Source organism: Monodelphis domestica, chromosome 1, assembly GCF_027887165.1.
Source record: "Monodelphis domestica isolate mMonDom1 chromosome 1, mMonDom1.pri, whole genome shotgun sequence".
Taxonomy (NCBI): domain Eukaryota; kingdom Metazoa; phylum Chordata; class Mammalia; order Didelphimorphia; family Didelphidae; genus Monodelphis; species Monodelphis domestica.
This window is the reverse complement of record NC_077227.1, coordinates 192,266,712-192,293,611: the sequence shown is the minus strand read 5'-3', so window position 1 is coordinate 192,293,611 and position 26,900 is coordinate 192,266,712. Positions and strand designations below refer to the sequence as shown.

At 36.1% G+C, this 26,900-nt stretch overlaps 1 protein-coding gene across 3 annotated transcripts in view; it reads left to right on the top strand.

Annotated features, from left to right (window-relative positions):
- The window catches only part of RYR3 (ryanodine receptor 3), a 793,997-nt gene that overhangs the window by 666,597 nt on the left and 100,500 nt on the right, over positions 1–26,900 (top strand). For all 3 annotated transcript variants that reach the window (XM_056810219.1, XM_056810218.1, XM_056810220.1), the window contains 2 exons: positions 17,185–17,315; positions 25,042–25,362. In XM_056810219.1, the coding sequence (XP_056666197.1) occupies positions 17,185–17,315; positions 25,042–25,362 (452 nt within the window). The remainder of the gene's footprint in view (positions 1–17,184; positions 17,316–25,041; positions 25,363–26,900) is intronic.

Genomic DNA, 26,900 nt, shown 5'->3' with positions numbered 1-26,900 from the left:
CTCCACCAAACCTGGCTCTCTTTCCCTCAAGAGGATCAAATACCTTGGGGCACTGAGACTCCTAATGATCTTTATTCTACTTTCTCAGAACAAAAAGATAACTGTAAAATACAATGCCTTTAAAATCGAGATAATCTTTATTAAGCAAGGGCATACACATGAGAGCAAGTTGGCCTAATACCAAAAAACACTCAAAGAACAGTTGACTGGCTGCTATTTTTATAATTCTGAGTTAAGGAACTGTTAAATTTATGGTTGGACTGAATATTTAATTGGTCGCCAGTGATTTAATTTCTAAATCCTAAAAATGAATTACTAAAGTAAAAAGAGAGAGAGAGAGAGAGAGAGAGAGAGAGAGAAAGAGAGAGAGAGAGAGAGAGAAGAGAGAGAGAGAGAGAGAGAGAGAGAGAGAGAGAGAGAGAGAGAGAGAGAGAAAGAGAGAGAGAGAGAGAGAGAGAGAGAGAGAGAGAGAGAGAGAGAGAGAGAGAGAGAGAGCTCTCACTTCCTATGAGCCAGGTAGAAATTCTAAGGCCCCAGCCAGGGCAAAGGAGTCTCAAGATGATGTGCCTTTCCCAGAGACTTCACACCTCCATAAAGGGCAAGAAAGGAAGTCAGCCTTTACACTCACCATGTTGTCAGTTCAATCAGCAGATTCTTTTATCAGCCTCAACTCCAGCAGACTCCACTCCAAGTATGTCTCTTTCAAACTCCATGTCTCTTCACTCCAAGTGTCTCTTCTTCTCCAAGTATCTGTATTCACTCCAAGTGTCTCTGTGTGTGTCTCTGTTTCTACTTTTAAAGACCTTTTTCTCTTGTGTCACTTCCCCTAAATTTTTACGTCTACCAATCACAGCTGATGCTCCACTCCAGGACTGCCCACTCTTTCACATAATACAGTGGGTTACAGACCTCCCACTCAATGTATGAAATGTGTTCACACCTTTTTGTGGTTAAAATCCCCAAAGGGTAGATCTCCATACTCAACTTTAAGCACTGTGTTTATACTTTGGGGATTAAAATATAAAAATAGACAGGTGATTACAATTTAATCTTCACAATCAAGGAAGAGCTAAGTACCTTCATTGTTACAATCAGGGGAGAGCCAAATCCAATCTTCACAATCCCCCTGATGATCATTGGGAGATTAGTCTCCCCATTGATCATTTAACATAATCATCTTGTACCCCTAAAAACTTCTAACTACAGATATATACAATACTTCACTTTCTAAGAGGAAATTACAATAGTTAGAGATAAGAAGGAAATAGAAAAGAGAGAAAGCAAAACCAATGTTTTATTAGAATCATTGACAAAAAGCCAAATTAGGGAGCAGTCCCCTTTGAAATAAAAGTGTACATTTACAATTTCAATCCCCTTCTGTTCAATTGATTGCACCCAAAAGTTAATTTTGGGTCTTCTTGATGCAGTGCAGGTTTTTGCAAGCATCTTTCTTCAAAGAGTTCATTCTCTGGATTCAAGGAGTTAGCAAACTTATTTTCCTGAAATTCTTCTCAAACAAAATTTTAAATCTTAGATTTCTTTTTATAAAAATACAATATAATCCCCCCCCGAAGAAGGTGTGCATCAACACCTGGATCAACTCAAAGTGGTTGAGTCATGGGTGTATGAGTCAGTTATCAAAAGAAAAAAAAACAGAAAAGAAAAATAGAAGAAAAATTTAGCTTGGGAGAAATAAAAATTCAAAATTCAGATTTAAAATATCAAAAACAATTGATATAAAATTTCTGATTTAAAAGGAGAATAAATTTGGGAGGATCTAGGTGGCTCAGTGGATTGCGAGTCAGGCCTAGAGACGGGAGGTCCTAGGTTCAAATATGGCCTCAGACACTTCCTAGTTGTGTGACCCTGGGCAAGCCACTTAACCCCCATTGCCTAGCCCTTACCACTCTTCTGCCTTGGAGCCAATACAGAGTATTGACTCCAAGATGGAAGACAAGGGTTTAAAAGAGAGAGAGAGAATAAATTCATAGCAGGCCCTTGTTATTAGGGTCCAATTAAAGTAAATTTCTTTTCTACAAATCTGTAGGGGGGGAAATTGTAGTAGTGTTGTATTTATCCATTATAAGTCAGGACTACAGGAAGTTGCAATATCTTAGGAGAGGAAAAAAAGGACTAGATTTTTGTGTAAAAAGGGAAGTGTCTTTCCCTGGTCTGATCATTTCTCAGTGATAGGGGAGCCAGACTAACCAATTGTTAGGTAATTTCAAAAAAAAGTATTTTACAAGGAGTATAGTTCAAGGAGTCCTGTGTCTTAACATATGTCAAGCACCACAACCTCGAGTCTCACACTAGGTTCAAGTCCTTTCATATTGGCATAGAAGTTCATCAATCCCACATGGATTGGTTTCCTTTTGACCTGTGTGCTCTTTTGGCACCTTTCAGGTTAATCTGTGCTTCTATGGCACTAAGTAGATAAAGTGTGTGCTCCTTTTTTTCCCATTTCCTAGAATCAGACACAATCATAAATCACAGTCCCATAACATTTATCAATAAATGGCAGGTTTCTGTAGTCTAAAGCTTTTGGTTATGCTTTTAAATGCCAAGCAAATGGATATCTTAGCTTATTACAAAAATCAAAAATGGTTCAAAGAAAATCTTTTCAATACAATTATATGTGCTTCAAATGCAAAAAAAAAATGAGAGAAAGAAAAAGAGGAAAATAAAAAAAATAAAATACTGTATGGCACAAATAAAGTGCAACAAAATAGTACAGATCCATCAATAGGGAAGCCATCATAATCAATAGTTAAATATAATCAATATAGTCAATTATTCATTATCAACAGAGGGTACTCATTTTACATGGCTACAATGAATCCATGAGTCCCTCTCCTTTTTTTTTTATTTGTTGGTGTCGTTAATAGGACTTGGAATGGTCCATTATAAGCAGGTTCAGTCAACCCAGTACATTTGAAATTCATTATATACACACTATTACCAGGGTTTAAATCATGAAGCGAGAAATCAATGGGGCCTGCTTGAACAGCAGCTCCAGAGTCATGGAGTCCTTTCAATTTTGTTTGTAATTGTCTGATATATGTAGCAATGGTTGTATTCCCTCTTAACAGTGAGGTATAGGCAGGGGTAAATGGTTGTGCCTGAATAGGTGGATGTCCAAATAGCATCTCAAATGGTGAGATGTGTAAATCACCTCTGGGTCTGCTTCTGAGATAAAATAGGGCCAGAGGTAGAATTTCAGGCCATTTCAAATGAGTCTCCATGCACAATTTTCCAATCATAGTTTTAAGTTCTTTATTCATTTGTTTAACTTGACCGGAGCTCTGGGAATGATATGGTGTATGAAATTTAGAAGTTATCCCCAAACATGAATAAATTTCTGATAAGATTGAATTGGTAAAATGAGTTCCTCTATCTAAGTCAATATGTACTGGTAGGCCAAAATGGGGAATAATTTCTTTCAAAAGGATTTTAGCAACAAAAGCCACTGTGGCATGAGCAGTAGGGAATGCTTCAGTCTACCTGGTCAGCTGATTGACTATGACCAGACAAAATTTATACTATCCAGCTTTCAGCATAGAGATAAAATTGATTTGTAAATGTTCAAATGGTATGTAAGCGAGAAGATGTCCACCAAAAGCTTTGCCACAAAAGGGGTGTTGATTAAAGGCCTGGAAGGTAGGGCAGGCTGTATATACTTAAAAGGCTATAGTTGTTATACCAGGGGCTATCCATACTCTTTTAACAGAGTCCATGATGCCCTGGGTGCCAAAATGACCATTTTTATGAATATATTGGCAAATTTGTTGATAAAAACTTCTAGGGAGTAGGGGTTTTCTTTCAGATGACATCCATACTACATTAATCTGATTTACTTTAAATTTTTGCTTCCATTTACCTACTTCCTTGTCATTATAGGAAAGGAATAGATCCAAATCATCAGTAAGTGTTAGTGGCAAAACTAATTCAGGCCCTTCTAAGGCTGCTAGTTTGACTGCGATATCTGCTTGGTTATTTCCCCTAGAGACAGGGTTATAGCCACCTGTATGTGCAGAGCAATGAACTAAAGCTTTGGCTTCAGGGAACTGGAGAGCAGAAAGAACTTCATTAATAATTTCTGCATCAGCTATAGATTTTCCAGCTGAGGTTAAAAATCCTCTTTGGAGCCATAACATGCCAACAGTGTGATATATGCCAAAGGTGTAGTGGGAGTCTATGTAAATTGGGACTCTTTTATCCTTTGCAATGATACAGGCATGTTTCAATGCTGTGAGTTCTGCACCTTGTATGCTTACATTTGAGGGTAAGGAAGCTGACCACAGAGTATAAACTACTGCAACTCCTGAATAGCGCATGCCATCACTCATAAATGAAGAACCATCTGTAAATAATATTAAATCCAAATTATCCAATGAGGTGTTCAGTAAATCATTATGAGGTTTATCAAAAACGGACACTAAAGATGTACAATTGTGTAAAAGTTCTCCAGAAGTTGGCAAATCAGAAAGCAAGGTTGCAGGATTAAGTGCTCCACAGTGTTTTAGTGTGATGTGTTCATTGTTTAGTAGTGTTATTTCATACCTAGTAATCCTTTGGTCAGTAAATACCTGTGCCCTATGTTTTAATAACAATGCCCCAACCTTGTGTGGACACATTATGGTCAGAGGGCATCCCAATACCAGACTGGCTGATTTGGTTACTATTAAAGCCATAGCAGCTAGTCCTCTAAGGCATGGTGGTGCTCTGGCAGCTACTGGATCTAGCTTGGCTGAATAATAGGTTACTGGGCATTGAGCAGGTCCCAAAAGTTGATTTAGAACACCTGAAGCTACCCCTTTTTTTTCATGTACATATAGGGTAAATCCAATCTTCATAGGAGATAGGAATAGGAAAAGGGCTGGAAGGGACTGATCCAGGGAGAGATCTGGGGTGGCCTGGGGAGAAAGTTCCCAGGAAAAGGATGATGGATTCCTAATCACAAACGGAAACAAATAAGTCTCTGGTACATATATTTAGCACAAGACAGCAAGATGAGAGTATGAAGTGACTCAATCTCAAGGTATAAGTAAAACAGTGACCCACTGAATCTTGGGGCTAGATGTTCCATAATCAAGGTCAAGTAATAAGCTCAATCACAGACAGAAAATCATGGACCAGACATGTTTACACAAAGCATGAGGACTTTTGGTTAGCTCATTCCAGTATGGAATGAGCCAATGGCAAGTGCAAACAAAATCCAGTCTACTGCCCCACAGCTGATAAATCAGTTTCCATGATTACCTAAGCCAGGCTGTAATTTTCAAAGACAGTTTCTTCAAGTTACTCTGTGTCTAAAAGACAATTATTTTCTTCAAATCGCTCTGAGTCCTGGGCAAATAGAATCAATCTTGCACATCTTCTTCATGCAAAGAAGGGCAATGCTAGCATATCAAGATAGTTATCAAGATAATTTACACAATTGTAACTGTTAGCACCAAAGATTTCTGCTTTATGCAATTGAAATCAAGATCTGAAGAACCCCAGTCTCTTACTCCCCCAACCAAGTTGCTATCTCATTGGTATAGTTTTTATTGCAATGTCTCAGAACTAACAATAGCTGAGAGATGGAAGATTTCAAATTCTAGGTTACAATCTAATTCTGCCAAAAATTGACTCAAGAATAATCAACAAACCACCAAATGTTTAAAACCCCAATAACAACTCAGGTGGTCTTTGAATTTAAAGAAAATTCCAGAAACAAAAAAAAAAATGAAATTTCCTAAGTAAGAAATATCCTAATGAAGGCAACACTTGGAATTCTAGAAGGTATCACAAAACTCATAAATCGAGTTGCCAGAGAAGAATGCAGGTTTTAGTGCTGGGAATCAGGGAGATTGGAGGTTCAGTGTTAATTGGGAGGAAGTCATTTAAATGTTTTATGTTTCATATTCCTTCCAATGAAAATAATATCTTCCCCCATCCTTCAAAGAGGGATTGTGAATCTTAGAAATACCATATATGTGAATTAGTTGGATTCTAAGGAGGAAAGACTGTAGTCATCTAGAGTATTATCATAATTACTAACGAGTAAGCTCTCTAGGAAAGCTCAGATTTGGGTTTTATATTGCTTTGAAGCAGAACTTCTTTAAAAAATAGAAGATCCTATGATGTAAATAAAGAGCTTGTGGTTATGAAAATCAATAATTCAATAGCTGTTAAATATAGTACCTGCCTCTCAAGCTTGGAATTATCATTCAATAGGCAGAGCATTGATCTGATGAAAGAAAGGAAAGTGCTGAGAAAAGAGAGAGTTGCCTGATCTAGAAAACATATGCTTCCTTACTTAAATAGCTCCAAAATCTGCTAGAATCAGTAGTCCCTCCACCACAATAGATCACAATGCATCCAATACTTTCTCAACATGAAATTCTTATCCATGAATGCTTTATAGAGGATTAACATAGCAGATTAGAGATGTCCACCTTGTTCTTTTGATATTTTGTTTGCCACTGCAATGTTTCTGCCATTTACCTGCTGTAAAAAAAAGTAAAAGTACTTTCATTCTCCAGCTAGTCCTATATTTCCTTAATAATGTCTGTTATATTGCTTCTTATATACAAGTCATATTTTGTAATATGCTATAGTTTGCTTAAATACACATACATTTTTCTATTGCCTAGAGGATCACCTTTGGATCACCTATAGTTGTGATTCTTCTGAGATCTTGGTGTTTCTCATCTTGCCAATTCTATATTCCTCAACTTTGCTTTAAATCTGCTTCCTGTCTTTCTTCTTTTCCTCGAGTCTCTGACAAAGAGGTACCCTTCTCCAAAGCCAACCCTTCAACTTGTGTTCTCATGCCCTTTTCCTCTAATCTTCCCTGGCAACTTGCCCATAACCTCTCTTGCCCTTGATCATTCCTTCTCCCTTTCTAATCTTTAATCTCTCCTTACATACTGCCTCTTTATTTCATCACGTCCAAAAATTCCCAAGTGTCCTCCATTCTTAAACAACTTTTATTTGATCCTACCATGTATCAAAACCTCATTTTGTCATTATATTTCTCTCATCACTTTTACAGTTGAACTCCTATGAAAAAAGCTTTTTGCACTATTGCCTCCATTTCTTCATATTTCACTAACTTCTCAATCACTTGCAATCTGACTTCTGACCTCATCATTCTATTGAAGTTTCTCTTTCCAAAAGGACCAAATATTTTTATTTGCCATATTCAATGATCATTTCAATTTCATCCTTCTTGACATGTCCGACAGTATTTAAACTTGCTGACCATCCCCTTTCTCCTGGATTTCTTTTGCCTTGGGATTTCATAATACCACTTTAGTTCCCCCATGTAATTCTTTGCTTCATCCCTTATGTGTTGTTCCATCCCCTAAGTATGGATATATTTCAAGGCTCTGTACTGGGCCTTTATCTTTTCTCTGGGTATTCTCACTTGAGGAATGTGCCTACCAGTCCTAACAGATTCACTTTGCATGACTATACAGATGACATTCTACATATATACAAAAATATGTACATATATACACATGCATTTATGTGTATTTTATTTATACATGTATTCTATCAAATTCAACCTTTCTAAAAAAGGACTCATTATGTTCTCCCTAAAGCCCACCTACCTTCCTAATTTCCCAGTTTCCACTGAATACAACACTATCTTTATAATCTTCCAGGTTTATAACCTCAGGGTCATCCTTGACCCTTCATTCACCTTGCCCTAATTCTGCTGATGCTACTTCCATAACATCTCTCCTATCTCTCCCCCTCTCTTTTTATCATCTTTTATTGGATTATTACATTTCCTTGCCTACATTTCCTACATCTCCTTGCCTCAAGCCGTTCCTCTCTTACATAGATACAAAATTTTTATTCCTGAAGAAAATATCTATGATACTCTCCTACTCAAGAAACTTCAGTGGTTTCCTATTAACACTAGAATAAAACACAAACTCCTTTTTTTGACATTTACAACATGGCATCACCTTGATTGCTTTCATGTTATTACTGCTCACATAATCTAAATTCTAGCCAAACTTGATGTTCCCCTATATGATATTCCTTCTCCTACTGCCATACCATTATATAGACCGTCTCTCATACCTGGAAGATTATTTGTTCTCATTTCTGAATTGTATTGTCCTTGTTCCCTTCAAAAGTAATTTCTCTTTATTTTGTTTAATATATAAATGTTGTTTCCCCCCTTTAGAATGTGAGCTTCCAGGGAATTGAGACTGTTTAGGTTTTTGTGTTTCTATTCCCAGTCCCTAGCACTCTGTCAGGTACATGTATAAATATTGCTTAATAAAATTTTTGTTGAATTTAATCATTCCTTAATATGTAGCCATATATTTTTGAGAGAATCTTTGTATTTAAACAATGATGTTAATTATTTGGGTATTTGTTTCTTCACTTTTAAATTGGCTAAATTGGGGATCTAATAGGAAAGATAGGTTAGGGAAAAGAAAGGTTTATCTTTTAGTTTTTCCCATCTGTTTCAGTACAAAGGGGAAGAATGAAAGGAGAAATGCATGGGATTGAGAAAAGCTAAAAAGTAGGGTACAAGAGCAAATTACAAAAATAGAATATCAATGCAAGAAATGTAAACCTAGACTTAAATATAAAGGTAGTCATGACAGGGAAAAGAAGTGACAGAATTAGAGCAATAGTAAAGGACATTTCTACACAGCTATTTTTTAAAGACTAGAGGTTTGGACGTAGAGAGAGCAATGAAGAGAAGATGCCACATTAAAATTTCTTCCATCAGTCTACATTGATGAAGTACCCACAGTGGATAAAATGCTGCCCTAGGTACTATATGTGAGTTATTTTTTAAAAAGGAGAAAACGAACTCTCTATTGTGGAAAAATTTCTAAATCTATTAATAAACTACTTCAACTTAGTGACTGAATTGGAGCTGTTTCTAGAGTTAATTCCTATTTCAGGACTGTGATCCCCAATCTGGTCAACACCTATCGTTACATCTAATGAAGAAAGGGACAACATAACTGAAAATTAGATGTAGTCTAGACAGTCACACACACACACACACACACACACACACACACACATTTTGTCTATGGGTCTAAAGCATTTAGGGAGCAGAGTTCATTCAGATTGGCATTTTGAGGTCAGAAGCACTAATTGGCAGGTATCTGGGCTTTTATAAAAAAAATAAAACTTTCAATAGATAGGCCAAAGGTACAATTATTTATTTCCCTTACCCTGGCAGCTAATTAGCATCCCCTTCGGTGTCCTCTAGAAATTCCTTTGTTAAAGGTAGTAAGCTTCAGAATGTTGTTAGTAATGAATGTCAGAAATTCCAAGGCCCATTACCCTCAAAATCAGTATATTAATTGAGCACTTTGCTTTTAAAAACTCATTCTTCCTTTCTATTTTTTCTGTATGTCTTTATTTTTGCTTTTGCTTCACCACAAATGGTGTTATTGATATAAGATTCTGTTTCCAGAACTAATTTTTATTTTAATTATCATCTTAAAAGCAAAATGTATTTTCACATTATAATAATGGCATATAAACATTTAATGTAAGTCAATTGCTCTGATAAAGAGAACAAAAGAATGTAAAAACACTTTAGAATCTGTAAATAATTCATTTTATATGTCAGGGCAGAGAGATCTAATCACCAAAGGCATCACAGGTTTGGAAGGCAAACTTACCATCTGAAAAATCATGTTGAGAAGGAAAATGGAAGATTATAAGCAGTATCATGTCATCAAGTAGAAAAGTAGCAGAGTTCAAATGTGTTGGAAGAAAGTTAGTTAAGAGTTATACATATATAATGTTATCATCAAAAGATGAAAATGAAAAGAGACACTTCTTCTTGTGGGAGCTAAAATGACAGAGTATGGAAGGAATGCTTCAAGTTCACTCAAACTCATCTCCAAACAACTGCCAAAAATACCACAAAACAACTTTAGAATGGTAAAACTAACTAAAAACTAACAAAAGACAGGGTGAACCTGTCCAACCCAAGACAATGTAGAATGATGGCAGGGAAGACCCCTCTCATTTGGTAAGAGGAAAGAGAACTCCAGTACACACTGTACCTAGGTGAGCCAAGAGTAGTGGGAACAGAATCCAGCTCAATCCAACAAGTACTTGGCACCTCTGGGAACTTGTAGCAGACGGGGTGGAATTTAACTCCATCTAGCAAGCATGTAACACCTATGGGAACCAACAGTAGGGAAAGTGGAAATCAGCTTGGTACAGCACCAATGCCATTTAAACAAGGTAGTTTCAGACCTCTCTACAGTGAGCCAGACAGGTTACCCCCTCAAAGTATATATTGTAGGACCTGCAGGCAGCCAGGCTTTCCCCCAAAACTGTAGTAGACCACGATACAAGCTCAGTACAGTACTCTCTCCACTCTAAGAATAGAGTTAAACTATATCTAGGCATGTTCATGAAAAAAGACTAGAAAAATGAGCAAAAGAAAAAGAAAAATCCTAACCCTAGGAAGCTACTTTGGTGACAATGAAGATCAAAATGCAAACTCTGAAGAATAAAAAAATGCCATAAGGAAACATGGGAAGCCTCACTGGAAAGAATGAAAGGATGTCAGACTCAAACAAACAAACAAATAAAAAAATCTATTAACTCTTAGAAGAGCTCAAAGAGTTAAAAAATAAAATAAGATAGGTATAAGAAAAATTGTGAAAAGGAAATGAGAGTCAATAGCTTGAGGGAAGGATTTACTAAAGAAAATAATTCCCTAAAAACTAGAAGTGGCCAAATGGAAAAGGAGCCCCCAAAATCCACTAAAGGAAGTAACTTTTTAAAAAGTAGAATTAGCCAGATTGGGGGGGGGGGGAAAGAAGTACAAATGCTCAATAAATAAATAATTACAGAAAAATTAGTATCAGGTGAATGAAACTAATGATTCCATGAGACATCAGGAAATAATAAAAACAAAATCAAAAAAATAAAAAAATTGAAGAAAATCTGAAATATCTCACTGGAAAAATAACTGACCTGGGTAAAATGGATCCATATGAGATTATTTAAGAATCATTGGAGTACTTGAAAGTTATAATTTTTAAAAAAAGAGCCTGGACACCATATTATAAGAAGTCATCAGTGGAAATTGTCCTGATGAATAGACACACAGAAGAAAAGCAACTACTTTATCACATGGGTCAATGGGGATATGATTGGGAATATAGACACTAAATGATCACCCTAGTGCAAATATCAACTGGAAATAGGTCTTGATCAATGACACATGTAAAACCCAGTGAAATTACGTGTCAGTTATGGGATGGTGGTGGGGGAAGGGAAGGGAAAGAACATGAATCTTGTAACCATGGAAAATTAATCTAAATAAACTAATTACATTTTTTTAAAAAGGAAATTTCCCTGATATTCTTGTAAAAGTGGGAGAAATAGAAATTTAAAGAATCCACCAATATCCTCCTGAAAGATAACCCAAAATAAAACTCCCACTATTCTCAGGTCAAAGACAAAATGCTGGAGGCAACCAGAATGAAATAATTCATGTCATGGAGCTACAGTCAAAATTATTCAGAACTTATCAGCTACTACATTAAAGGACCAGAAGACTTGGCATATGATATTCTGTAATGCAAAGGATGTAAGATTACAACCAATAATCACCTACCCAGCAGATCTGAGCATAATTCCCCAAGGGGGAAATGGATATTTAATGAGATAAAAGATTTTCATGCATTCCTTATATAAATACCAGAGCTGAATAGAAAATTTGATGGTCAAATGCAATATTCAAGAGAAACATAAAAAGGTGAAAGAAAAAAGAAAGCTTAAGGGATTCAATGAGGTTAAACTAATTATAATTCTACAGGGAAAATGTGATAATTTAGATATTTATGATACTTAAGGTACTTAAAGTGCTTGAGACACTTAAGAACTTCATCACTTTTAGGGTAGGGAGAAGGAGAATACATAGAGAAAGGGCAAGAAGTAAATGGAAGATAATGGAATGATATCCAAAAATAAATGGGGAGAAAGAACACACTGGGAGAAAAGAAAAAAGAGAAATAGATGAGAGTAATTATCTCTCATAAAGAGGCATGTAAATCTTAATACAATGGAGGGGGAAATGGGGTTAAGGAGTGGTAGACAATGCTTTAACCTTTCTCTCATAAGAACTGGTTCAAAGAGGGAAAAACATCCACACTCAGTTGGCTATATAAATCTATTCTTCCCTATAGGGAGTAGGAGGTAAAGGGGAATAAAAGGGAGTATGGACAAGAGGGAGGGTGAATTGGGGGAGGCAGTGATTAGAAGCAAAATATCTGTGAACTAGGAAATGCTGAAAGGAAAGCTAGGGAAGGATTAACAGGGAAAATAAAACGGAGAGAAACACAGTAATCATAACTGACCCATAAAATGGAAGAAGATAGCAAGTGGATTAAAAATCAGAACCCTACTGTCCACAAGAAACACATTTAAATCAGGGATACAGAAAGTAAAGGTAAGGGACTGGAGCAGAATCAGTATGCTTCAGTATAAGTTTAAAAAATGGGTAGTAATCATGATCTCAGATAAAACAAAAGTAAAAATTGATCTAATTAAAAGATAAGGAAGGAAAGTATGTCTTAGTAAAAGGTACTATAAACAACCAATACTAAAAATATATGTATCAAATATCATAGCATCCAAATTCCTAAAGAAATTATGTGTTATAGGAGGAAATATACAGTAAACTATACTAGTAGGAGACTTCAACCTTTCTCTCTCAGAACTAGATAAGTATAACCAAAAATGAACAAGAAAGAAGCTGTGGAGGTGAACAGAATATTAGAAAAGTTAGATATGATAGATCTCTGGAAAAAAATTGAATGGGAATAGAAAGGAATATACCCCCCCCTTTTTTTTGGCAGTATATGACATTTGCACAAAAATTGATCATATAAATCATGAAAAACCTCCCTGATAAATGCAGAGAAACATAAATAATAAATGAATCTCTTTTAGACCGTAATGCAAAAGAAATTACATAAGGCAGCAGAAAAACTAAAAATTAATTGGAAACTAAATAATCTTATCTTAAAGAATCAATGGGTCAAAGCACAATCAAAAATTTCATTAAAGAGAATGATATCAAGGGGACAATAATACAAATATTCATGGGATACAGCCAAAGCAATGAGTAGGGGGAAATTAAAATATGTACATCAATAAAACAGAAAGAGCATATCAATGAATTGTACATGAAACCAAAAATCTAGAAAAAATATATTTTAAATCTCCAACTAAACACCAAATTGGAAATCCTGAAAATCAAAGGTGATGAAAAAAATTGAATGCAAGAAAACCATTGAAGTAATAAAAGGCAAGGATCTGGGGGAAGATAAAGAAACCATTGATTAAACTGTTTGGGTTTTTTTAGAAAACCAAATTACCAATATCAAAAATGATACGGGTGAATTCACAACCAATGAAGAGAAAATTAAAGCAATTATTAGGAGTTATTTTGCCCAATTATATAGCAATAAATCTGAAAAAAAACATTAATTGCTCATGATTAGGCTAAATCAATATAATAAAAGCACAAATTCTACCTAAATTAATTTTCCTATTTGGTACCATACTAATCAAACTACCAAAAAATTTCACAGGGCTAGAATTAATTTTTAAAAGATAGAGGAAAGTGACCTATCCATAACATATTAAACTGTATTACAAAGTAGTAATCATGAAAATAATCTGGAACTGGCTAAGAAATAGATTAGTGGATCAATGGAATAGATTAGGTATACAACACACAGTAATATATATGACCATAGTAAACAAATATACAATCTTTTGGGAGAACTCACTACTTGACAAAAAATGCTGGAAAAACTAGAAAGCAGTGTGGCAGAAGCTAGGCACAAACCAAAATCTCACACCATATGCCAAGATAAAATCAAAATGTATACATGATTTAGAAATAAAGGATGATACCATAAGCAAATCAGGGGAACATAAAATAATCTACTTCTCAGACTTATAGATATATAGATAAGGGAAGATTTTGTGACCAAAACAATAGAGAGCATTAAGAAATAGAAAAATGAATAATTTTGATTACATCTAAAATTAGATTACATATAAATTTTTCATTTTTTATGTGTCAATACAATTTTTAATAATCATTTCCCAACATTTTATGATCCATGTTCTCCCTTCTTCTCCTCCCCCTCCCTGAAAGAGTAGGTAATATGATATAGGTTATATATTTGGTATTGCACAATACATATCCATGTTCATCATGTTGTAATAAAAAAACACATCACTTATAGAAGAAAAAACAAAGGAAATAAAGTGAAAAACAATATGCTACAATCTGTATACAAAATCCATCAGTTTCTTCTAGGATGGTAGATTTTTTTTTTTGGCTCTGAGTCTCTTGGAGTCTTAGATTCTTGCATTGTTGATAATTAAAGTTATTCACAGTTGATTTTCTTACATTATTGCTCTTACTGTGTATAACATTCTCCTAATTACAAAGGTTTTTATAACAAATTCTTCTGACAATTAAGAATGTAGTGATCATAGATGAACTCTAATATCACAGTTCCAGAAGTACTTTTAGCATGAGGTAGAAATAGCATTAAATGGAACAAAATTGAGAAAAATATATTTAGATCAGTTCTGGAGGTGAAGGCTTTAAGGAATTGATTCTCAAAGTATCTGAAGAGAAGGATAAGATACCAACAACAAGAGAAAATCTTAGACCTTAATAATACCTCTCCAAGCCCACCCCAAAAAAAACATGATCAAGAGAATCTCATTAGGTTCCAACATATATATCTACTTTCTGATGTGGACAAACGTTTTATGAGAATAATCAACACTTACATTGCGAGTATCCTTTGTTGGGAGTGCTAACATGGAAGAGTCAAGCTCTCCCAAATGATATTGCACAGTAGACGGCATCTTTATCATCATGAAATTGATGAAATTGACTGAAAGATGCAGAGGATACACTATTCCATTGTGCTTATTGTTTGTAGTAAAAAAGCATTTTTTTTGTCTCAGAGCCATTTCAAAAAGGCTCTCTTCCAGGGAGGTATCTCCCAAAAATATGTCAAAAATCAGTGAAATTTCTTGAAGGATAATGGTAATAAACATGTTTGTCAACCCTTTGATCATTAATACCAAGTGAAACTTAAAACAGGAAGGAAAGATCCCACAGAGTAAAATATTTTCCCCAATTCCATCTATTTTATTGTTGTGGAGTAAGAGTTATCTTAGCACCTATCTCCTGAAGTGTACTGCAAACTTTAGAGCACTATATATAAATGCTAGATATAATAATTAGTAGTATTACTATTACCCCACAAGCTCAGAACTCCTGAGCTCAAGCAGTCCACCAGCCTTAGCCTCCCTAGCAGGAGGGATTGCAGGTGAGTGCTCCTATGCTTCACAAGATATTTTCCAGTTTATCTTCATTGTAGCTCTTAGATCATAAGGATTCAGGTCACATGCTTTAAAGACATAATAACCCCTTTCCTTCCAAGCTGACTTGTCAGAGGGAGACAAAAACAGATTGCTGCTGTTCAGTGAGTGAAAAGCCATACCTATTTCCTAATTTTATATCTAGTTTTTCTATATTTTTATCTCATCTCTGTATCTTAGCCTAAGAATGAGTTCAAATAATTGGTCGATTTCAAGGAATATTGTCCCCTGACTGAGGACTCAACATATTCATGACACATGAGAAATACATGATCCATTTGTGAATGGATGACAGTGTATCACTTAGATATTATCAACTGATGGGAAACACATGGCCCTGTTCCATTTATTGGTCAGCAGAGGTCAGCCCCTCAGAATGTCCAGCTCAGCCAATAAGGAAGTGTTCTAAGTAATATTTTCTCATCTCTTTGGCAAGAAGAAATTTTGGGGAAATGCTATATAGTCTCAGTGACTGTTCTCAAAAGGGAGGACTGTATGAAAGAAAAACTCTTCAACCCTATTCTCAGTTTATCCAGTTGAGCCATGTTTGAAATCTGAGGTATGGAATTATAAGAAGCATAGAAAATGTTGAGTAAAATTGGGAATTCATACCCTTTGTGGCTCTGGAAAAACAAAGGAATATAAAAGACCTTAAGGCCTAACTAAGTATTGTGAGGAGTCAGACTGCTTTCTTATCCTGTGAAATATCTCAGGCTCATTATCTCTCTTGCAATTCAGCCTATATAGTTTGAGTCTTGTTAACATCTTTTACCTAAGCCTGGTCCATCCTCTCCTCTCTCTCTTTCCTGCCAACAAAGATTTCTAATACAACAAAGGTACACCATGGCAGAAAGATATAGATTAACCACTATTCTGTGCAAACAAATGAAGTCAGTCATGTTAAACTGAAAAAACACAGGACTATTAAATAGTCAGAAAAAACACTCTTTCAATTATGGAGAGTTCAGCACTAAATTGGGCCTCCTCACAGAACTGTGCACTATAAAAACCCGGCTCTGGTCACTGAACTCCTGGGAGGGCCACCTCATAAGATGACAACTCCAAAGGACAACAGAATTTGGGGAACCTATATACCATTTGGGGAATCTAGGGACAGGGGGAAATGATTGATTGACATTACCAAGGCTACAAGGAAATAGGAGTGTTCAAGCTATACTGACAGGTTTGGGAAAGAAAACCATAGCCAGAGGCTAGGGTGCCTACCTTACAATGAATATTAAAAGGATGGTCCTTGCCTAGGTGTGCCTCCTGGGGGGAAGGGGCTGAGGGAGTGTCTCTGATGCCATGGGAGAAGTTACTACCTAGCTAATGCATTAAATATCTTAAGGTGTGTTGTTGAATCTGAATCTTCTAGTCTGAGATTCCATTCTGGGTGGATTCTCAGGAGAACAGGGCAAGCTTTGGGGTCTCCATCTTTCAAGCCGACTAAACTTGGGGTTCTCTTAGAATTAGCATTGACAGTCCCAACTGTGATGCTGGCAAGACTAATTAAGACATATGGTGAGAGAGGGACATAATCACTTGCCCATGACTGTGGAACATGCCAACAAGAGTCAGACTCCGGGTTTAGAACTAAGCAGTGGGAATTTGAAAGGGTCAAATCACTGATCTATGTATCTCTGGAAAGGAGGGGAGGGATATAATATATCTTTGGTCTTTGTAAGTCTAGTCCACAAATGCCCCATTCAATAACTCATAGAGATGAGTTTACTTTAAATTGACTTTTTTTATTTTCAGGCAACGTCCAGCACTTGGAGAATGTCTTGCTTCCCTGGCAGCTGCTATGCCAGTGGCATTCTTGGAGCCCTCCCTCAACTGCTACAACTCGCTTTCAGTCTTCAACACCAAAACCCCCAGGGAAAGGTCTAGTAAGTGAACTATCCTAGAGGTCAGTCAGTCTACACATTTATTAGCTGTAAGCAAGAATGTTGTAGAATTCTGCTTAATGACGAATGAGAGGCTGTTTTATCATTTCCTCTTGTTTCTTACCTGGTACCTTCTACCAAAGGACCATATGTATTATAGTGGAGGGAAAACACATGAAGATATGTCAGTTCTAGTACTTTTTCTACTACAGAAGAGCTATGCAAGCTTGTCTTTTATCTGATATGAACCTATGTTTTTGCTTACCTATGAAAAATAGGAGTGAGGCTAAAAAATAATCTCTAAGATTCCCTCCAATTCTAAAATTCTCTTTGTGTTATCACTTCTATACTTTAGCCCTTTGTTTCCCTTCCTGCATTGGAATAGGAATATTTTGAAGCCTCCTTCTGAGAATCACAAGTAACACACTGGCCCCACTTCAAATGCCATAATTTGTTCTTCAAATACACAAAGGAATGTCACAGAAAACATAGTAACTATATATTCTTTATCTCTATGGAATTTAAAAAAAAATACAGCAGGTGAGATTATGATTATACATGAAGGTGTTGTGGGATGCTAGAGGTGAACCCTGGAGACTCTGGAAGAGTACCTTTCACAAGAATGCAAGATTCCAAAACTTAGCTTAAAAATAAAAAGAGAAATTTATTAATTTAGAAAGTAATATTGAATATGGCTAGGAGGATATCAAGGTAGAACAGCAAGATGGGGAGCTGACCCTAGGGAGGACAGCATGGATGGAAAAGCTGTCCCCTAGATGCCATCAGTTCTGGGGATTTATATTTTTTAAAACAGTGTAGATGTGATGCTGTGTCATGGTGACTCTAGAGTAGTATACACTCAGGCATTTGGTGTGGGGTTTAGTCATCTGACTGGGTCTTCCTGGAGACCTAGGGGTTTGACCCTCATAGTTTAGAGGACAGATGAATTTCCTGAGATACAGCCTGATGGTATGGAGGTATAGCCTGGAGGTGCATCTCTCTCTCCATTTTAAATCTAAAGGACAATCCAAGGAGCATAATCCTCTCAGGGTCTTATAGAAGTTATCAAATGTTTTGGGTTAGGAGTCACCAGGATGTAAGGGAGCAAAGGAATTTCCCTGCTTATAGTTTGCCTGGGTTTTGGGGGTGTGATGCCCATACCAAAGGGAATTGATTACTAAAAGTAAAGATTATGAGACATTGGATCCAGCAACTAAAATAATTTAAAGGAAGTTTCCTAGAAAGGTTTTTGTTTTGCTCCTTTTTTTAAAAGAATTATTTTTTTTTATTTTTGGGGTGATATAAGTGTGAGAGGCAGCTAGGCATAATGGATCTCTGGAGAGTTGCTGGTTTTTGTAATAAGGAAGATAAGATTCAAGTCCCTCTTTTGACACATACTAGATAGTTGACTCTGGGAGAAATATTTAATGTCTTGGTTCCCCCAGGCAATGTATGCTCTCTAAGTTGCAGAGCAGGTGCTGATCTGCATTGGCAGAACAAGTTTTTTGACTTGGGAGTTCCCACTACTAATTAAATCTCAGGTTCTGTTCCCCCCAAAAAGCATTGGTTATGCAGATGGCAGAGTAATAGAGAAGACTACCTCTCAACTAAAGACCTGAATTGGACTTTTCACCAATAAAGTATACTAATTTGGTGAAATCTGAAACAAATGCTCCCTCCTTTTTTTACTGAGCCATAAACCTAGCCAGAGTTTTAAGGTACTTCTTTTTCTTTTTTAAAAGACTCATATAATGAAACATTACAACCAGAAGACTCTCCAATTTATACTTAAAAGTTTCACATATATTTAAAAAGTGATATTCCTTGAGAAAATCTCCTCAGCAATAAATGACCAAGAAGAATAAAAATCTAATATTCTGATTCTAAATGGAAAACAACCTGAATCAAAGACCCTCCATTGATGTTATTTTGTTTGTTTTAAATAGGATCCAGGAGAGACTATTTTCCAGATAGAGAGGTCAGCAGAATTCATTATGTGGGCGTATTGTGTGGTCTTCAAAGTGACAGATCTTCAAAATCACAAATGTTTTGTTTCACTCTAGTCTAGGGCCAAGCAAAAAAACATTTGAAAGGATTTTGTTTGTTTGTTTTTATGCAGATCTTGTACCTAATTTACTTGAGGAGGTGGCTTGAGGAAACTCTTCATCAATTTGTTGTGGGGGGCTTGAGGTGAGCCCCGGGGTTCAGGAAGGGTACCCTTTGCAAGGATACAAGACCCCAAAACTTAGCTTAAAAATAAAAAGAGGAATCTATTCATTTAGAAAGTAATGTTGAATAAGACCAGGAGGATAGCTAGGTGGAAGACTGTCTCCTAGGTGGAACAGCATAAATGGAAAGATGTTCCCAGATGATATCAGTTCTGGGGTCTTTATACTCTTTACAACAGTGAAGACATGACTCTAGAGTGGTATGCACTGAGGCATGGGCATGGAGCGTTTTCCTGAAAATGTAGCGGGTGACCCTCATAGTTTAGAGGACAGATGGGTGTCTGAGATACAATTTGATATCAAGAAGGTGTATCTCTCTGTCTATCTAAAGGACAATCCAAGGAGGATAATTCTCTCAGGTTCTTACAGGAGTTATCAGATGTTGGGGGTTAGAAGTCACAAAGATAACTGGGAGTAAAGGAATTTCCCTGCTTATAGTTTGCCTGAAACACTTCTATAGTTTTTGGGGTACAATGCCAATGCCATCTCAAGTCCCTCATTTCACTTGAGGAAATCTCAAAATGTAATGGACAGATAATAATCATAAGTAGTTATAAAGTACCTACTATATGCCAGGCCCTGTGTTAAGTAAGCACTTAGGAAACAAAAGCAAAAAGACCCTGCCTTTGAAGTGGTCCCAGGATAATGAAACATAACTTGCAAACATCTACCTACAGACAAAATCTATACTAGATAAATTGGAGATAATCAAGAGGTAAGACACTAGCTTTAAGGCATACTAGAGAGAGTTCCTCATAAATTGTATTTTAGCTGGGACTTAGTAATAGAGCTCAAAAGTAGCCATGGAAAACAAAAAGTAATAGACATAATGAGGTAAAAGACTCTGCCCCTCTCTGACCTGAACTAACCGAATTTTCATGAAGTAAAGGTGTAATAACAGAGACAAAAATATATACACCTTTTGACCTTCAGAGTTACTTGCATTCAAAGTTGTTATAGTCAATCAGCCAACAAGCATTTGAGTGTTTCCTATGTACTATGCAATATACTGAAATATTTTTTAAATATTTAAATTTTTTTTTAATTTTTTAAAAATATTTTTTAGAAAAGCAAAAATAATACCTCTACTGAGAGAGTTCATATTCTAATGGAGAAGATAACATGCAAACAACTATATACTTACAAGATAATATACTGAGTTAATAGAAGGTAATCCCAGAAGGAGGGCACAGTCTGTAAAAATGCCCAGGAAACCTATAAATCATGTGAAACTTTGACTCATTTGTACCACCTAAAGGGAAGGACCTCCTTTTTGATTTTGGTCTATCTGCTTATGAAAGGGCCAGAAATTGCCTGGACACTGATAAAAGCTATATATTTTCCTCTGGATGGAATAGCTTCCTTGAGAGTTTAAAAACAAAAGGATATTGTCATTCAGATGGAAGGATTTAGTCTTAAAGAATTTGGGGATTTGTTTTTTGGGTGTTTTTGGTAGAAGGGAATTCCTTACCACCAGCCTCCCCACCATCACCATCTGAGGTATCTTCCTGGAGGAGAAATATTTATTTGGTAGCATCCAGTGGAAAAACCTGGCTGCAGAATAGAGTTAACAAGAGTGGTAAAGTGTTAGCAAAAGGAGCAGAGAATCTGGCACCAGAAAATGTGATTATTTTGTAGAGCTGGCAGAACCTGGAGTCAAAATTCCTGTTGGTCCTAGAGTGTGGACTCTTTTTTTTTTTTTTCTGAAATAACACAGCAATATTCTAGGCCAGAATTTCAGCTGAATCTGAAACTAGAAATTATGGAGATTGTAGCTAAGCAAATAGCAATGACACTGAGACCAATGAAGTGAATCAACAGTAATGATGTTCTCAGGGAAGAGCAGCAAGAAGACATTACAAAAAAAGGAGGGTGGGATAGAAATGAGGCATGCTATGGGTGTAAGTTTCCTTGACCACACATTTTCCATTTGTGTTGACTCTTCTGCTTATAAATTCTGGGTATCTACTTTTCCCACTGACCCTGTATGAGTTTGTGGGAAAGTGTATGCTAGCGTTTTGAGGAGTTGTTTTATTGCTATAGTTCTTATTGTGTCATTTTAGTAAAAGTCTTTGCTTTGAGCTAGTTGTAGATTCTCACTGGCTAGAGACAAATTAATCATATTGCTCTAGCTATACTTTAAGAAATCCAGATCCACTGATAACCTGAAACCTGGATTAATTATCTCCTCAGGGACCCAAAACCTCAATTTCAAGTTGGATAGATAGCCCAAAGAGAATACTATATATTATCTCTTTATCATCAGCTTGCTTGGAGTCCATATAGAAATAGCTCTGAGGCAAGCAACTATTCCTCTGGGCAAACTAGATGACAGGGAGAATGTATACCCCATCTTGTTCCCATGTGACTTTGATTTCTTCTACTACTCTATATCCTTAAAGCTTTTCATTACATGTAGTTTGAGAGTAATGAATACCTAATATGATGACATCTATTAGAAACACTGTTCTCAAGGTTTTATGGACCTTGTTTCCATTTGGGCAATGATGGACAATATTTTAGTCTATGATAATTGTTAGTTGGTTGAGTTTTCAAAGATATTTTGAGACCTCTATTTATAATGTGAAGATCTATCATCAACAATCTATGAAATATAGCCAGCTTCTGATGTATTATTCTAGTTATCAAGTGATATATTACTATGAATTTGATAGGTACTAAATTTTTATAGCCTAAAGGAAAAAAATGATTTTGCACAGCTTCTACTATTTTCTTGCATAATCTTCATTGATCAATAAATCCAGTTTCCTTAGAAATGCCCTTCTGGTATCAATGACCAAGTCCTGAATTCCCAGCATTACTTATGTAGTAATAGTTTTCTGATGATATTATTATCTGTGATTTTTTTTAAACACACTTGAACTTCCTCCTATTTAATAGTGACCAAGAATTTAAAACTCAATTTCATCTGTAATGTTTAGTTAGCATTTTTTTCCCTAACAAGTAAGTTTTAAAGATAATGACATACGAATATTTTTTTATAGTTAGAAACATATTGTCTTAATCATTGGCAGTTTCCTGGACATCTTTAAAGGACAGACTTGTGTTTTCTGACCATTTCCCTGGAGTTTGACTCTACCTAGAATGCTTATTTCATTTTTCAATTGTTGAAAATTGTTCAAATTGTTAAAAAGAGGCCTAAGGCTCTTTCTCTTTTTTAATTCCTTTCCCTCAATTTTAACTTCACATTTTCAACCTTCATCATTCCTTTATCCCAAAGCAGAGACCTACTTTTAACCAGCTGTAAGTCCAAAAAGTGTATAGCAATAATGGCACTGGAGAAACAATATGAGGTCCCTCTTGGATCTCAAGGGAGGCTCTCTGCTGCATTTCAAGGGACTCTCTTAGTGTGCTATTTGCTAAGTCTACCAATAGCTTTACAAATTCAGATGTCCTAGTTTGTTGTTATTTTTTTCATCCTTTTCTCTACAGAACTTCAGCCTAGAATTAACATTAGAACAAATGTCCTCCTTTTATTGCCTCAGGTAATCAAAATTAAATATGAGTAGTTAAATCATTCTTTTTTTTTTTGGTCAACATACCAAATTTATCCACCTAATATAAAACCTCTTTTTCCTTACATATTCTGCTGAGAATGACTTGGAGAAATGTATATGCCTACAAAAAGGACATAGACCTGTATAGTCTACAAATATACGCTCATATCTTCTCCCAGAATGTCTTTTACTGTCTACCTTCTTGAATCACTGGGCTTTAGGAAGGCTGATAGAATTCTCTGGCTGAAAGTTATCTCAAAATCGATCTGGTTCATGGTTTTGTCTGCCCACAACACCACCTTTAACTTAACTTAGTTTAATGTGGATCTGCCCTTGGAAGATTTCTAGGGAAAGAGATTCCACCTACATCCCTCAGTCTCTTGTTCTAATTAATGTCTAATCTAATGATCTTTGATCCTGTTTCTAAATGAAATGCCATCTATTTTCCATTTCCCTTTGTTCAATTCTCAGGGGAGGAAAAAAAGGAATATTTCTTTCTTAAATAGTAATTCTTTAGACATTAGATTATTGAAGGAAAATTTTAACAAAGGTTAGCTCAACTTATGAATAACAAAATATACAAAATCTTCATTTGCTTATACATTTATCACATTTATTGACTATTATGCTGTGTACTTTAAAATAAAAAATCTGCAAATCATTTGCAAAATTCAGAGACATGAAAAATACTCCCATTTACAGTTGAAAGTAAAGCTGACAGACAAGGGGTTTCAGTAATACTGTTATGGGGGTACAGATGTGTACCCCTGAATTTCGGGAAGGATACCTTTTACAAGAATGCAAGACTCCAAAACTTAGCTTAAAAAGAAAAAGAGAAATTTATTAATTTAGAAAGTAATGTTGAAAATGGCCAGGAGGATAGCAAGGTGGAACAACAAGGTGGGGAGCAGTTCCTTGGGAGGACAGCATGAATGGAAAGGCTGTTCCCCCAGACAACAGCAGTTCTGGGGATTTTATACTTTTTACAACAGAGAGTGTTAGTCACTCAGGCATTAGGTGAGGTGGGGTGATCATCTGCCTGGAGACATAAAGATTCCTTAGTTTTAGGGAACAAACAGATGTCTGATAGGATGGAGGTGTGGCCTTGGAGGTGCTTCTCTCTGTCCATCTTAAATCTAGAGGATGATCAAAGGAAGATAGTCATCTCAGGACCCTAGAGGGATCATTGGGGGTTTTTTGGCTCAGTCTCGAGGATGTAAGAGAGCAAGGGAGTTTCCCTGATAATAGTTCGCCTGGGTTTCTGTGGATACAATGCCCATGTCAATACTAATGGAGAAATAGGTTCATAGGATTTAGAGTTGAAAGAGACTTTAGAATTCCTGTAGCCTAATCCTATCTCCTCTCCCTCCCTACACACACACACACACACACACAGACACACATACACACACACACACACAAACACACACACACACACACACACACACACACACTGATTACTACAGTACCCAGTCCATGACAATAAACATATTAAACATGTTGATGAGTTCTTTCCCTTCATTTTTTTCTTGTATACCTTTTAGTAGGAGTACTAAGGAGTAATGAGATAGAAAAATGAAAACAAGATGCTAAGTTAAAATGAAAGATGACTGTAAAGTTGCCCTCCAATACATTTCTTTCCTATCCTCAAATTTTTAGCTCCTTTAACCATACATTTAGCCTATTATCTTTAAATTTTAAAGATCTTTTCATTCAACGCCTGTGCTCACCCTCACTTTTTATAATTGTGGAACCAAGTACAGAAAGGGTAAGACTTACCCAGTCACACAACTAGTAAGTGGCAAAAACAGGACTTGTTCCACATCTTCTGATTCCTGATTCAGTGATTTTCCCACTATACTGATATTTGTAGATGTTGATGTTTTAATAAGAGGAAAAGAGTGATCAGATAGAGGAAAAGTTATTTCCAACCAATCATCTTCCATAAGTCCTGTTCCTTTATTCCAATACTTTCTCAATCAGTTCTAGGGATGCCTGATACAGTAGAAGAGATGTGCCTGGACATTCCCCAGCTTGAGGGACTGATGAAAGAAATCTATGATCTGGCCGAATCAGGAGCCAGGTATACAGAGATGCCTCATGTCATTGAAGTGATCTTACCTATGCTCTGTAATTATCTGTCTTACTGGTGGGAACAAGGGCCTGAGAATCTGCCCCCCAGTGCAGGACCCTGCTGCACCTTGGTTACCTCTGAACACCTCAGCATCATTCTCGGAAATATCCTGAAAATCATCAACAACAACCTAGGCATCGATGAGGCCTCCTGGATGAAGCGCATTGCAGGTACCTAAGACCCTAGATATTTTTAGACAACCTAGGGATTGGGATACCTAGGCTCTGTTTTTCTGTCTCCTGGCTCACTCTGAGTAGTTTAGACAAAGCTTCTTTCCATTCCTAGCCCTTCTTTTTTCCATGCGAAAAAGTTAGTAGAGAAACATTCTTCTCTAAGAGACATCATAGGTTCACCAAAAATGAAATGCCAAACAAACCTCATTGCTCTGCTTTCACAGGAAGATTATAGTTAAAGGATAGTGAAACACTGTAAGCACAGGCTTTTTAGATTTTATAAAGACATTTGAAAGTATTATATTTTATCTCTGTGGTCACAATTGATAAATATTAACTCAGGACAGTTAGTTGCCCTTGCAGCTAGATCATTGAATAGCTATACCCAAAAAGCATCTTTGTTGAATTAGAGTCAGGTAATATATTCTAGTAGCCTGATACTAGACTCAGTCCTTAGCCTTTTCCTGTATCCTCATCTTTTGCAGTGACTTGAAGACAAATCTAGCATATCTGTCAAATTGCAGATGGCACAAACCTAGTAAAGGTATCTAGCATGCTAGATAACTGATTTTTATTCTTAATTTTTTTACAGTATTTGAAATAACCTCAATTAATAGGATTCGTTTAATACTTATAAGTGTAGCTTCCTGCACTTAAGTAAAGAAATCTATACAATCTTAGAATGAAGTAAACCTCATTTAATAGCAGTTAATATTTTAAAAGGATTTCAGTTGATTACAAATTAATGTGAGTATGGCCTGCTTGCTAAAAGGTCATACTTTTTTGCTCAAAAACAAATCAAAAACAGAATAAAGCTAAACAAACAAACAAAAAAATCCTATTGCAGTCTTGGCCTGTAGTAGTACAAGTATAAAATTCAAAACAATGGAAATAAGAGTTAAATTTTGTTCTTGCCTTTCCAGGCCACATTTTGAATATTATGTTCATTTCTAGGTACCATATTTTAAACTGGGCAGTGACAGAATATACTTCTTCGAGGGGAAGACAAAGTAAATTTGTTGAAGGGTTCGCATGTTATATGATAATTAATTTGAAAATCTGAAAATAGGTAGGCTGAAGAATACTTGTGGGGGGACAATACTTCTCCATGCGTATTTGAAGGATTATTATATGGAGGCAATTGCATTTATTCTGAGTTGCTTCAAAAGGAAGCTTGGACCAGTGTGCAGTAGTTAAGAGACTTAACATAAGAAAAAAAATTTCCTCCTAATTATTATTATTTTTTAAATCCTTCCATCTTGGAATCAATATAGTGTATTGGTTCCAAGGTAAAAGAGTGGTTAAGAGCTAAGCAATGTGGGCTGTGACTTGCTCAGGGTCACAGGGCTGGGAAGACTCTGAGGTCAAATTTGAACTCAGGACCTCCCATCTCTTAGCCTGGCTCTCAATCCACTGAGCCACCTAGTTGCCCCACCCCCTAAATTATTAAATGTCCAAAAGTTGAATAGACTACTTTGTAAGTTATTAAGTTTTCTCTCATTGGAAGGTTGGATGATAATTTATCAATGCCTATA